Source organism: Denticeps clupeoides, chromosome 17 (genome assembly GCF_900700375.1).
Source record: "Denticeps clupeoides chromosome 17, fDenClu1.1, whole genome shotgun sequence".
NCBI lineage: Eukaryota > Metazoa > Chordata > Actinopteri > Clupeiformes > Denticipitidae > Denticeps > Denticeps clupeoides.
Window position 1 is genome coordinate 4,437,274 of NC_041723.1, and position 12,584 is coordinate 4,449,857.

The 12,584-nt window shown below is 43.8% G+C and overlaps 1 protein-coding gene across 1 annotated transcript in view; it reads left to right on the forward strand.

The window, feature by feature from the left end:
- The first annotated feature begins 2,359 nt into the window (after positions 1–2,359).
- The window catches only part of srpk2 (SRSF protein kinase 2), a 51,574-nt gene continuing 41,349 nt past the window's right edge, over positions 2,360–12,584 (forward strand). Inside the window, 2 exon segments of the mRNA XM_028957914.1 lie at positions 2,360–2,589; positions 2,745–2,811. Of these exon segments, the coding sequence (XP_028813747.1) occupies positions 2,574–2,589; positions 2,745–2,811 (83 nt within the window). The 5' untranslated portion in view covers positions 2,360–2,573.

A 12,584-nucleotide genomic window follows, 5' to 3' on the forward strand; every position in this document is an offset into this window, starting at 1 on the left:
AATCTCTTTCTAACACACACACACACACACACACACACACACTAAACTATATGACTTCAATCTACTGAAAACATTGGTGTTCAGGTTTCTGAAATTATGTTTTATTTACGGTGGCTCAAAACGCCACCTACTGTTCAAAATCCTCCAAGACTAATTCTACACTATGAAACTATAATTTCAATGAATAATGAAACAACCTTGAAGTAACCTTTCACCCTACATCTTCACTCTTTTCCTTTCCTCAGAATTAAACCCACAGATGAAAAATCTTTTTTTGCCCATCTATGACCTACTTTAGCATGTTCAAAATAAGGTTGAACGGAACCTTTATCAGTCTCATCCTCTATCAACCTCAACTGGACTGAGAGCAGAACAATTCACTAAATCTCACTAAAGATTTCAAATGAAAGCCAAAAACCTTCCCTTTATATGAAATAGTTAGATTAAGAAGGGCTGGTTTCTGAGTTAATAAACCAACTGTATTTGCAGATCGGGTCCTAGTGAAACAAACAAAGTGCATTAAAGCAATTCTGTAAGTTGCTCTTGATAAGAGCGTCTGCCAAATTCTGTGGATGCAAATGTAAAATTTGGAGGTACAACATCAACCCCTTAAACAGGTTCCTCAAAATATCCTTGAAACATTTGCACCGTGACAAAGTGCATCATGTAAGAGGGTGCTACCAACAGGGAATGCCGTTTTTCATGGACAGTTGTACTTGGTTAGCCACAGTGTTTAGGGAGGTGGCACAGGTTAACATGCAGAACATTGGAAAAAGCATCACGCCGCCTCCACTGGCTTGATATGATGTGAAAGACAATGTAATTCATCGGATCACGCCACATGGGGCAGTAAGGAAACAGACCAGTAATCATAAGGTTGCCGGTTTGAATCCCGAGCGGAGGAGGATGTGGAGAGGAGGACGTCCACTGTTACACACACAACCAAACAAAGCATACAAACAGTGCTTTAATTTACAGTGAGCTAACAGGAACAATAAAACAGCAGACTCAGCAAAGCCAACCAACATCAGTACAGGCTAAAGGGGTCTATCGCGCAAAGCAACAAGACACATGAATGAGATCCCCAACAGAGCTCCTTGCAGATCTCCGTGGACCCTGGGGACCTCCCGAACACCATCCGAAGTCTCGTTCTATAGGTGGAGGTGACCAATAGGCAGCTGTTAGGCTTCAACTCCTCCCTCGAAGTCAGCCTAAAAGAGACAGGACACAAAAACACAGCCAGCCACACAGAACACATGGGAGCATACGTCCAGGGACAAGCAGGCAAATTTCACTGTGTGCACTGGTGTCATGTGTCAATTTATCATTTTCATTTCTTCCATTGCTCTGATTCAGTTCCGGTACTACCAAGAGGTGCTTTTGGTGATGGACACAGGTCCATTTTTTGCAGGTACAGACCACTGCAGACAAGAAACGTACCTGTGACGCAGTTTGGAACGATTAAACCATCAAGCCATCACATGTCAGATAACTTTATTTTTTATGTCAGATAACTTTATTTTATTTACCCAATGCCCTCCTACATCAACACATGATGATAAGATAATACTAATCCTTAATTAAATCCCACAAGTGGGAAATTCACATTGTCATGGCAGAAAGTGGACAGTACAGGATAAAAAACAATAGTATAGACAATATGTAGACTGTATAATATAAAAAGTTACAATACAAACTCTCGATGAGCTCCTAGAGGTCGTCACCTGAAATGCTTTTCCAACAGTCTTGAAGGAGTTCCCAGAAGTGTTTAGCACTTTTTTGCCCCTTTGCCTTCACTCTGCAAACCATCTCAACTGGGTTCAGGTCCGGTGACTGTGGAGGCCAGGTCTCCACTTTTTTGTTAAGTACATAACTCCACATGTGTTCATTCATAGTTTTGATGCCTTAAGTGAGAATCTACCAACGTAAATGGTCATGAAAATAAAGAAAACACATTGAATGAGAAGGTGTGTCCAGACTTTTGGCCTGTACATTTACAGCATTTATCAGACGCCCTTATCCAGAGCGACTTACAATCAGTAGTTACAGGGACAGTCCCACCCCTGGAGACACTCAGGGTTAAGTGTCTTGCTCAGGGACACAATGGTAGTAAGTGGGATTTGAACCTGGGTCTTCTGGTTCATAGGCGAGTGTGTTACCCACTAGGCTACTACCACCCTGTACTGCATATGTATATGTAAAAAATGTAATGACTCACAAACATGCATTTATTCACGTCACAAGCAAATTCTGCATTTGTGAGTTAATTTTTTATTTTTTTTTTACATATATGTGTGTGTGTAATAAGGCTTTTTGTAAAAACGACTTTTATTTTGACACGCAGCAGCAGGGACCTCGCGGAAGCGAGCGCCACCCGCGTACCTTCGGCTCGGCGTGACGGGCCGCGCGCGCCCCCGCGTCCGTCGGCGCGGGCACGCGCCCGCCCGCCCGCACGTCCCGTCTCGGCGGAGGAGGGGGAGCGCGCCCGGGCGCGCGCCTGCTCCGGAGAGCCTGGAGGCAAGCGCGAGAGGAAGCCGCTTCGCGCCGCCGCCGAGGGTCGGCAGGAGAACGCCATGAGCTCGCGGAAGGGTAGGCTCTCCTAAGAGGAGTTTGTGTGACCTTTTTTTGTCGCGCGATGCCAGACCGACCGGCCGCCTCATGACTGTCTGTCGCTTCTTCCCCCCCCCCACCCCCGGTCCCTCCCCCGCGTCTCTCCATCCCTCCGGCCGGGATCTTGCGCGCAGTGATGGCCATCCAGGCCCGGAAGCGGAGGCCGAAAGGGAAGAAGGACAAGACAGCCCATCACCGGAGGTAAGCGGGGCGGCGGTCGGGGACAGAGGGGACCTGTTCTCGCCCGGCGAGCTCGTGCGGGTTTGTCGCCGCTCGTCACACAGGCGCACTGGCGGCGACGGTGCAGCTTTTCGGAGGGCTCGCATCCACCCAGCCGGCGTTGCCAGGTTTAGGCGGCATTTCCATCCCAAATCTCTTCGAACGAGACGCGCCGACCAGCCTCGACGGGCTTCGTTTAATGTACAGTGACATTCATTCATAATATTTGAAATTTTCACTACCCCACACGTAGACATGTTTACGAGCAGTTTATTACGCGTTGTCAAGGCACTAAAGAAAGACCGTTGCTATACGTGTGCATTAAATATATATTCATTTCTATGTATTCTTTTCCAATATCATTTTACACCGATGTTTCCTCAATCGTTGATTAAAGTGTTGCCTGAAATATATCGACCTGGCAACCGCGCATCCAGCTCTTCTGGGCACTTGCGCTGCTGTGTTGCCAGGTCCGCGTAACCAACGCAGCCAATTGACCAATTAAAACCAAAATAACTGAAATACATCCCATTAATGGGAGACCATTGGGGCAGTGGTGGCATAGTGGTTAAGGAAGCGGCCCCGTAATCAGAAGGTTGCTGGTTCGAATCCCGATCTGCCAAGTTACCACTGAGGTGCCACTGAGCAAAGCACCGTCCCCACACACTGCTCCCCGGGCACCTGTCATGGCTGCCCACTGCTCACTCAGGGTGATGGGTTAAATGCAGAGGACAAATTTCACTGTGTGCACTGTGCTGTGCTGCTGTGTATCACGTGTGACAATCACTTGACTTTCACTTTCACCATGTGTGCGTGTGACAATTTGGGACTTGGATATTGTTTTGTAATTATAACTATAATTACAAAATAATAATGTCAAAGGCAAATACGCGGTCCTGGCAACACTGTGAAGTGTGTGGTTGCAAGTTGCTAGTGGCAATGACCTGTGGCACAGGAGTTGCACAGAACTCATTCCAGGAGATAATATGAACTTGCCACTTTTTTTGCACCGCATGTTGCATTAACAGTCTTCCTGTCGTATCTGTGTTTTTATCGTTGCTGGCTGTGGTGTACATGATTTGCATGTGTCACATGTGACCAGTAAGGCCAGTGTGAAACGGGTCAGTTTTGTAGTGTGCGCTGCTGCTGAAAAGATGAAGTGGATAGTGTGGTAGGCTCTTAACGTCGCATCTGCATCAGTGGTTTTGCCCTCGCTGTGTGAAAGTGGTTGTGTGCATGAACTACTGTTGTAGTGTTCTTTTTTTCAATTTTTATTCAAATTAGTTGTCATGGTATTACTGCACTTAAACATTGCATTATAATATGATAACATTTGTTATCATATTATAATACAATGATACTCACTTCTATTCCACAACTATAGATATAAATTATTCCTCTCCAAAATTATGTAATTACTCATATATAAATGTAAGAAATGAATCTAATATGCAACACATATACAATTAATTTACATTTACTCATTAAGCTTATTTTTAACTGCCTTAATTAGATAATTATAAGACCATCCTCTCTCCAAAATCATAACCCCTCCTAAAATGAAGGCAGTGAAACTTTCAGTATCAATTCTGCACAAATTCGGTCTTTGTAACTCCACGTAAAATGCAATATTTTACTACTAATATCAGCAAAGTATTTGTTCATCCTTCTTTAAGATCCATACCCAGATGATTTTACCATTTTATGACATAATGACTATAAATTGTAGGCAGTGTGCATTTCTGGTGCCACATTGTGACCACGTTGTGTTTTGTTGTCTATTCATGCGACTGTGAAAGGTGTTCCTTTTCATGCCGACGCCGACATTCTGGTCGTGACCCAAGGGGACGCTCGTCCGTTTTTTAACTCCCCGCCCACCTAAATCTGACCCGGCCGCTCCCTCACCGAGTCGAGCAGGAGCAGAGCTGAAAATACCTTTTCACTAGAACCTGGCAGCCCAGCACACTAGAGAGCTGGAACGAGTGGGCGTGGTTTATAGCTGAGAGGGAAGTGTGTGTTTGGGGATTGTGTGTGGTTGTGTGTGTGTTTGTGTGTTAATAATTTTCACGGCCTATTTATATCCATGTGGCAGGCAGTGTTTATCAGGCCTTATCCAGTGTTATTTAAGCCCCGACTGGGTCTTTGATCCCCGGCTGCTTGTTTTGGGTCACTTGCCATCTTGACTTGAATTAAAGTATTGACTGTGGTGAGGCGGGAGGTCACTATGACAGTTGCGTAATCACTCCTACTCCCGCGCTCATACTCATCTGCCTCATAGCAGCACCATCAATGGCATACGATCGTCAGAGTGATCCGCAAACAGCACTGTAAATGCGTGGCAAGATTCTCACTGGTGAAAGGGGAGAAAAAGTCAGGAAATTGCAGTGAGAAGAGGCTTTTAATTTGGGTTGGGATTATAAGGATAATATGGATAAGGCTTTTGGGGAGAGGTCCAGTACGAAACAAATGCCCCTTTGGGGTTTTAACAGTGCAGGGCCATCAAATTTCCATTCCAGGCCGTTTTTAAGAGCACTCAAACGGACACAGGCATATTAACTTTAGGCCATATAGTCCAACTTTTATCTGCTTGATGATGTAATGGAAATTCTCAGAAAGGACAAATGTGTGTAGCGTGCGCATATAGCAAGAAATCAGTACTCCAGTCATCTGAAAAACTAAACAAAGCACTAAAGGAAGTATTAGAAAGGCCATTGTAGGTATTCATTAGGGCTTTAAGAACAGACAAAAGTGGGCGTGGTCTTTCATCTACATTATAACAGCTGTCACATGACCTAGATATGCGGGTGAAAAACCGTAGACATGATTAAGAGCAAAGCGTGAATTTCTTATTTTTTCTTAGCAAAATTACATATTTTGACTTAAACATCCTGTAACCTGTACAGGAGAGTCTTACATTTACATTTATCAACATTTATCCAGAGCGACATACAATCAGTAGTGACGGGGACAGTCCCCCAGGAGACACTCAGGGTTAAGTGTCTTACTCAGGGACACAATAAGTGGGTTTTGAACCTGTGACTTTGTGGTCTTCTGGTTCAAGTGACGTACCCACTAGGCCACTACCGCTTTTATCACTCTATGCTAGTGATAATTTTAAAACTTCTGTATGTGGGAGGACTATTTAATTTTGCGTTGCTTTGCATTTGGTGGATGTGTCTTCCCGGACGTGCGCCCGAGATATCGCGTTCTAGCTCTGACAGCCGCCGTTGTCGTTGCCTCGCATTCGTGCGAACTCGCGTGAACGTGTCTTTAGGTTTTGTGCAGCGAGGGGGCGGGGACAGGAAGCGATGGAGAGATCGAGATCTGACTGGCGTTCAAGTCGGCCAATCAGCTTAGTGCTTAAGTACGCCGCGTGGTGGGTCCTTGCTGGATATCACAGATTCAGGCAGCTGTCACTCAAATGAAGCTGATACCCATCAACTGCTTTGTAGAACATTAGCCCGCTTTAATTAATCAACTCAAATGCATGTAATTAATAGATGAATTCTAATCTGATATGCAGTGTGCAGCACATTCATATCAGTCCTTGCAAAATTGACCCATCCATCTGGACAGTTATTTTCGTCCCATTACATAATCGATGAAATTCGTGACACTTGCGCAGGGGGCTCGTAGTACGTTATCATGATTATCACGCTGGTCACACGCCGCTCTGCATAATAAACGGCATTGGTTTCCGTCTCACATTTCCCCGACACGCCGTGCAGACCGGCCCGGAGCCTGTTTTGCCATGGTAGCGGGGGTAGGTGCTGTACACACCGGACGCGCCTGGTCACACAGGCCGTCTACGGTTACCTATTTTTCCTGGATGAGGAGTTCCAACCCCCTGCTCTGGTCTCGGCCCTAATCAAATTAAATTAGGAAGAACGAGAGGAAAAGCAGTTCTGGACATCACCCTACGACATAGGGCAACTGTGTAACATATAATGTTTATGTAAAATGCGTTTTATCCCGTTGCATAATGGACTAGTGTAATCCATGCCGAACAAACAGGTTTAATAAACCTCCTCATGTCAGTTTGTTTATAGTTATTTGTATGGATATATTACATAATGATAATTTTTTCCAGATAGTATGCTTGGAAAGTGTGCTTTTAGAAGTAAGAGATACAAAATGACACAAATGTAACAAATATCTATACCTAAATAATATCTCATGTAAATGAGGTGTCAGTGGACATCATAATCGGGGCCAGGGACATGTGAACTACCAGTCACACCTACTACTGTGGTTATTGGAGACATTTTTAATAAAATTCAATGCAAGAAACAAATTATGTTTAGTAGGGGTGTTGAAATTAATCATATAATCGATACATCGCGATGCAGACGTGGACAATTCGGCACCAATGCAGTGCAGAACATAATTGATTTTATAATAAGAACATTGATTTTCTGACGGCGGCATATAAATTCTCATTTAAAAGTAGTGACTGAGTAGAGCTCCGGAGATCAACAAATCTATAACTTATCATCTTCATCATCTTTAGAAAACCGCGCATACTTTTTGAGGATGAGCCCCGTGGTTAGCACAGCACGTACAGCATTTGGCTTTAGCTTTTCTCCAGTAAGCAGAAAACAGCCTGTGTTCAGTCCGCGCCCACCTGACACTACAGACGTCCGGACCAGCCGTTTTCCTGGCGTTTGTGGCTTCGGGTTGTAACGGGTTTGGGTCGGTGTGTACTGGAGGAACCTCTGGTGGAGCATGCAGAGAAAGGAGGTCCAACGGGAAGAAAGAGAATCTCATGCCGCTGTTGGGGTTTCCATCACGCTCTCTATTTATTATGCTTACGGCACCTCAGTTCCGTCATGCCCGTGTAAATGTCGGTAACCGTCCATACATGAGACGGGGACGCTACACGTACCAAACGTTGATGCTTTTATGAAATACAGATTTAAATAATTAAGGGACAATGGTAGCTTGGACCAGTCTGCTCGGCTCCTCTGCTTGGTGGAGAGTCGATCTGCATCAGGACCGGGGCAGGCGACTAACTCCGCCCACTGTGCAGGGTTGCGTGAATATTTAAAGGAATACTACAAGTATATATGACTGTTACAAGGTGAGCACAGACTGAACGCTCATAGTTTTTCTGCCCACAGTAGCAAATCAAACCTTAACTCTTTGAGAACATCAGGCGACAATGTAGAAAACTGATGGGATGCATCATAATGCATCGATATCGAGGCATTGATGATCGTAATCGAATCGAATCGTAAGACCAGTGATGGTTCACACCTCTAATGTTTAGTATGAGAAAGTGAGTCGCCTCTTTTTACCTTGATACCAAACACTCCAAGCAGCCGATGGTATTGATTGTATATCGCTTGATGGAAAAGACTGCGGGGATGGTTTTCCAGGGTATTGGGGAAGGGGCAGAGCTAGGACATACCAAATTGCATTGAGTTGGAGACTTTTAAACTGTTTTATTTAATTAAGGCAAATGTTGTAAATGAAGTATTTAATGAAATTCAATGACATTTTTTTAATGATTAATGTATTATGTGAATGTTATGACCTGGTTCAATGGTTGTCTGAAGATAATTGATTTATAAATGCTTGAGTTTTGGTCTATAAAGACTGGCCCAAACGTTCAGTCTGGAGAATTGAGAGGAGATTAGACATGACTGGTGATTTTACAGAGGTTGAATTACGTTTTATTATTTGTAATAAAATGTTAGTTTTTTTAAATATAATTTAATAAACAGAGTATGCCTCTGAGCGGAGTGCAGAGGCGGGACATACTTGAAACAATGATTTATTAAACGCAAACAAACACAAACAAATCGGCTCTAGGGCCAAAAAACAGGGGAAACAAAAGGGGAGAATGTGAACAAACCCACAGGCGTGTGGCGATTGGCAGAACTGAAAACAACATTACTCGTACGTTGCACGGTCCACTTAAAAATGTCGCAGCCTTGATGGGTGGCTCAACGTGGGCTTTATAACCCGCCCTGCTGTCATGCAGGTTGGTGCCGGGTGCCAATCGCTGCCACTACAGCAAAAGCTCCCTGATTTGGAGAGACTAAGACCTTCAACTTTTTGCCTTTTTTTGGTTATTACGCAACCTCGCGTGTGTTATTTCATAGTCTCGTGTCTTCTGTTTTGTTCTATTATGTAAAAAAAATCAAAAGCCATAATGAGAAAGATTTGTCTGGTAGTGTAGGTTATCAGGCGTTCTGATTAGTGAAATTCATTAACTCCCCTTATCTTATCCCCTCGTCTTATATGTACATGAATAAATAGAAGACACACGCACTAACAGACCATCAAAAAAGTAGGGTTCACCAAACCTCCTCTCTCTGCATTTGAACTTTGTGTTTACCCCGAGTAAATAATAGAAAGGTCTATCTGGAGTTGCTAGTCCTCATGATCTGTAGCATTTGGGGCATTTCTCTGCCCTGGTCTGCTCTGTGGCCCATATTGTTTGCGAACACAGTGGTAGTTAGTGTGCTGAAAATGCCCCAAAGCAGCGAAAGTGAGGATGGGGAGATGGTGAACGCCAGAAGGGACGAGAATGGGCGAGGTATCTGCTCGAGGTTCTCCGCGCTGGCCTCTCTATACAGATCTATTACGAGGCGTCAGGGTTTCTAGCCAAGGGCCCCACTGATCCGAGGAGGAGGGTGTCGGGCCGCGGATTTACCCGCTCAGCGCTTTCTCCAGTCATGCTAGCCATGTTCGCGTGCGGAAGTCCAACATGCCACCGTCTCGTGGTGAAGTGTTTGTTTTGCTCGCCATTATGTGTCTGGACAAGTCAGACCTGCAGGACTGGAACTTGTAATGTTTAACTGTGCTGCCATAAACAAAGGTCTGTTTCATCTCCACTAGCAGCATTGCTAAGCAATGTTAAAAAAAAACACACACATAACGGTCATCGAATTTTACGCCTGCAGCTTTCATTATATCAGTTTAAGGGAATCAAGAACCATTCGGACCCGGTCTCCACAAAAGAGAAAGCACCGGGAGCCGCAAATACCTTTGGACACGTAAAATGAAGATAACACTGCATATATTATTTTTGTGTGTGTGTGTTTCTTTACGCCATTTTATTATTAGCATTAATAAGCCATAACGAATGTTCCATCACCCAGACAAGTTAGAAGAGGAGATCTGGTCACCCTGACTTAATTCTACACAATTTACTAAATATTGCAAGCAACTGTTTGCCTGCTTCTGTCTGCAAAATGTCTATAATAACCATGGACGTTTTCTGATTATTAGTGTGTTAAAAGGCCTAACTATTGGGAATGGATATTTACATGTGTGAATGCAGTGTGATCGCTCATATTCGACTACACTTTCTGTAGGTTCTGTTGGGCGATGGATCACTAGTGATGAAACAGGCCGAATGAACACATACTGAACTGGGTGTTTGTGGGGCACGTTGCGTTGTGTCTGTTTGTGTTAAATAGGCCCTCTGTGTCCGTGCTTTTCTCGGCAGATGCAGATGTTTTTTGGTTTCTTTCATTCTCTCCTACGCAGCCTCTCTCGCCCTCCCACCTCCATCCCGGTTTTCTTTTCTTCGGCTGGCATCACCGAATCGCTGGGAGGAGCCTTCTGGCTCTCCAGACCTCGTCCCGAATTTAAAAACGACTGTCTGTCGTGAAAGCGCAGTGCCCTCCGGAAGCGCTACGGGGAAATCGACCTTCGAAACATTTTAAAAAGTCCGGCCTCATTCAATGCTCTCGGGTGGAGAAGGAACGAGTCCGTAGCAGCGCATCGTTTTTCACACATGCAGCATCGGTCCACACTGCACTGCGTTAGGGAGGCGGGATGCCGAGACCAGTCTCCCGTGGGAAGCTTCTGCTTTCAGGCGATATGGCCTAAATATGACATTACTGTTCATAAAGCAGTCTCATCTCATCATATGCAGAAAAATCCGATTAAGGTCGTAATTCCATTGACGTGTACATGCGCATGAATTGATTTCATGGACCAGGGAGATCTCACAGTGCATTTGTTTATTAAATAAATAAGATCAGCGATAGAGGTCTAAAAATCTGAAAATATATTACGGCTCACACAGTCAACCCAGATTATGTGTACAATGTCCATGTTCAGGCTATAATTTCTATAATTCTGTAATCTTTTCAGTTGTACTCTTACTGTTGGTGTGTTTCATTACACTGCAGTCATATAATTTAGATTTTAGGCCAAACAACATAACATTTGGAGTAGGGCTGTGCAATATGGCATGTAACTTAAATTGAACCATAGATGATAGAAGGTATATATTTTGGTATATTAAAAAATGTAAGTACATTTAAATGTAAATGGTTTTGAAAGGCTACTGCAGCAGGAAGTTGTATAATAAACTTCTTACAGATTACATATGCCATTACCGTATACCGTATTAAACAGCTGGACAATTCTGCTGAAAGTGGGCTTTCTGTCACACCCATATTCCGTGAAACCAGGTATTTATATGACGCACGTGATTATATAAAATTTTAGGGTTTTTCAGCTGTAGAGTTATATAAAAAAATATTGTCCGAAAATATTTAAATAACACCATGCTTGTTCATATTTTATCATGCGGTCCCTTCAGGATTCCCAAGATTTTATTTTGTGATTTTTAAAGACATTTTTTTTGCACAGGGCACCAAACAGGCCCGGATCAGCCCCCGGTCATTTCCATGTGCGCCGTCAGTACCCAATCCCAACCGGGCAAGTAAACCCGGAAGTGTGCAGTGCCCGGCGGATTACTGACAGATTCAAGGCTTGTTTTATTTTATTTATTGGGTCTGCAGTATTTATAAAGACTTTTAAAACTCTATATTTAAGGATTACTAGTCATTTTTAAGGATATTTAAGGCCTTATTTTTTGGAAACTCGAATAAAGGACATTTTAAAGATCCACGGAAACCCTGCCATGCACATGATTGTGTGTTCGAAGTACAGAACCTTCAAAAAAATGCATTACAGTTTCCACACATTTTCATTCTGCTAACAGTTTTTAATCCCAGCGTGTTTGGTACAGATTCTGTAATAGTTTCTCTCTCTCTCTCCCTCTTTTCATTTTTCAACTTTTCACCCATCCCCGTCCCCGGGCTCAGAGCCTTGGGGATTTCACCGATATTCTGAGAAGAGCTTGAAATAGCAGGGGCTTTGGGGTCCGTCTCCGAATCAGAACAGCAGCCGCTCTGTGGCGCGTTATCACACATCTGAGATGAAAGGGGGCTGCTGGGTAAGAGTTGACAAAGTAACACTTGTCTGCCGGTCGATTGCTTCGTTTTCGCTGGACCTACACTGACCCCCTTGGACAGTGTCACTCTTTTATTTAGTGACTTATTTATTCCATTTTAACACCTTCATATTTATAATTAGCAAACAGGACTGCAATATGCATGTATAGTATAGGCCAAAAGTTTGGACACACCTTCTCATTCAACGTGTTGTCTTTATTTTCATGACCATTTACATTGGTAGAGTCTCACTGAAGGCATCAAAACTATGAATGAACACATGTGGAGTTATGTACTTAACAAAACAACTGAAAACATGTTCATGTGACCAGCTCTGCTGGACAAACAGTCCTCTCCAGCAGTTGTCTTGCGGTGTCTGCATGACCTGGGCTTGTCAAAAACGTCTCCAGTCTCTTGAAATAATTTTTTTAACCTGTGTACTTGACGCTGAGACATATTGAAGGGGTCTGCCACATCAGCAGTGGATCTGGTCTTCAGCCTCTTGATAATCAACACTTTAGTCTCAGGGTGAATCTTAGGCATGTTTGCAGT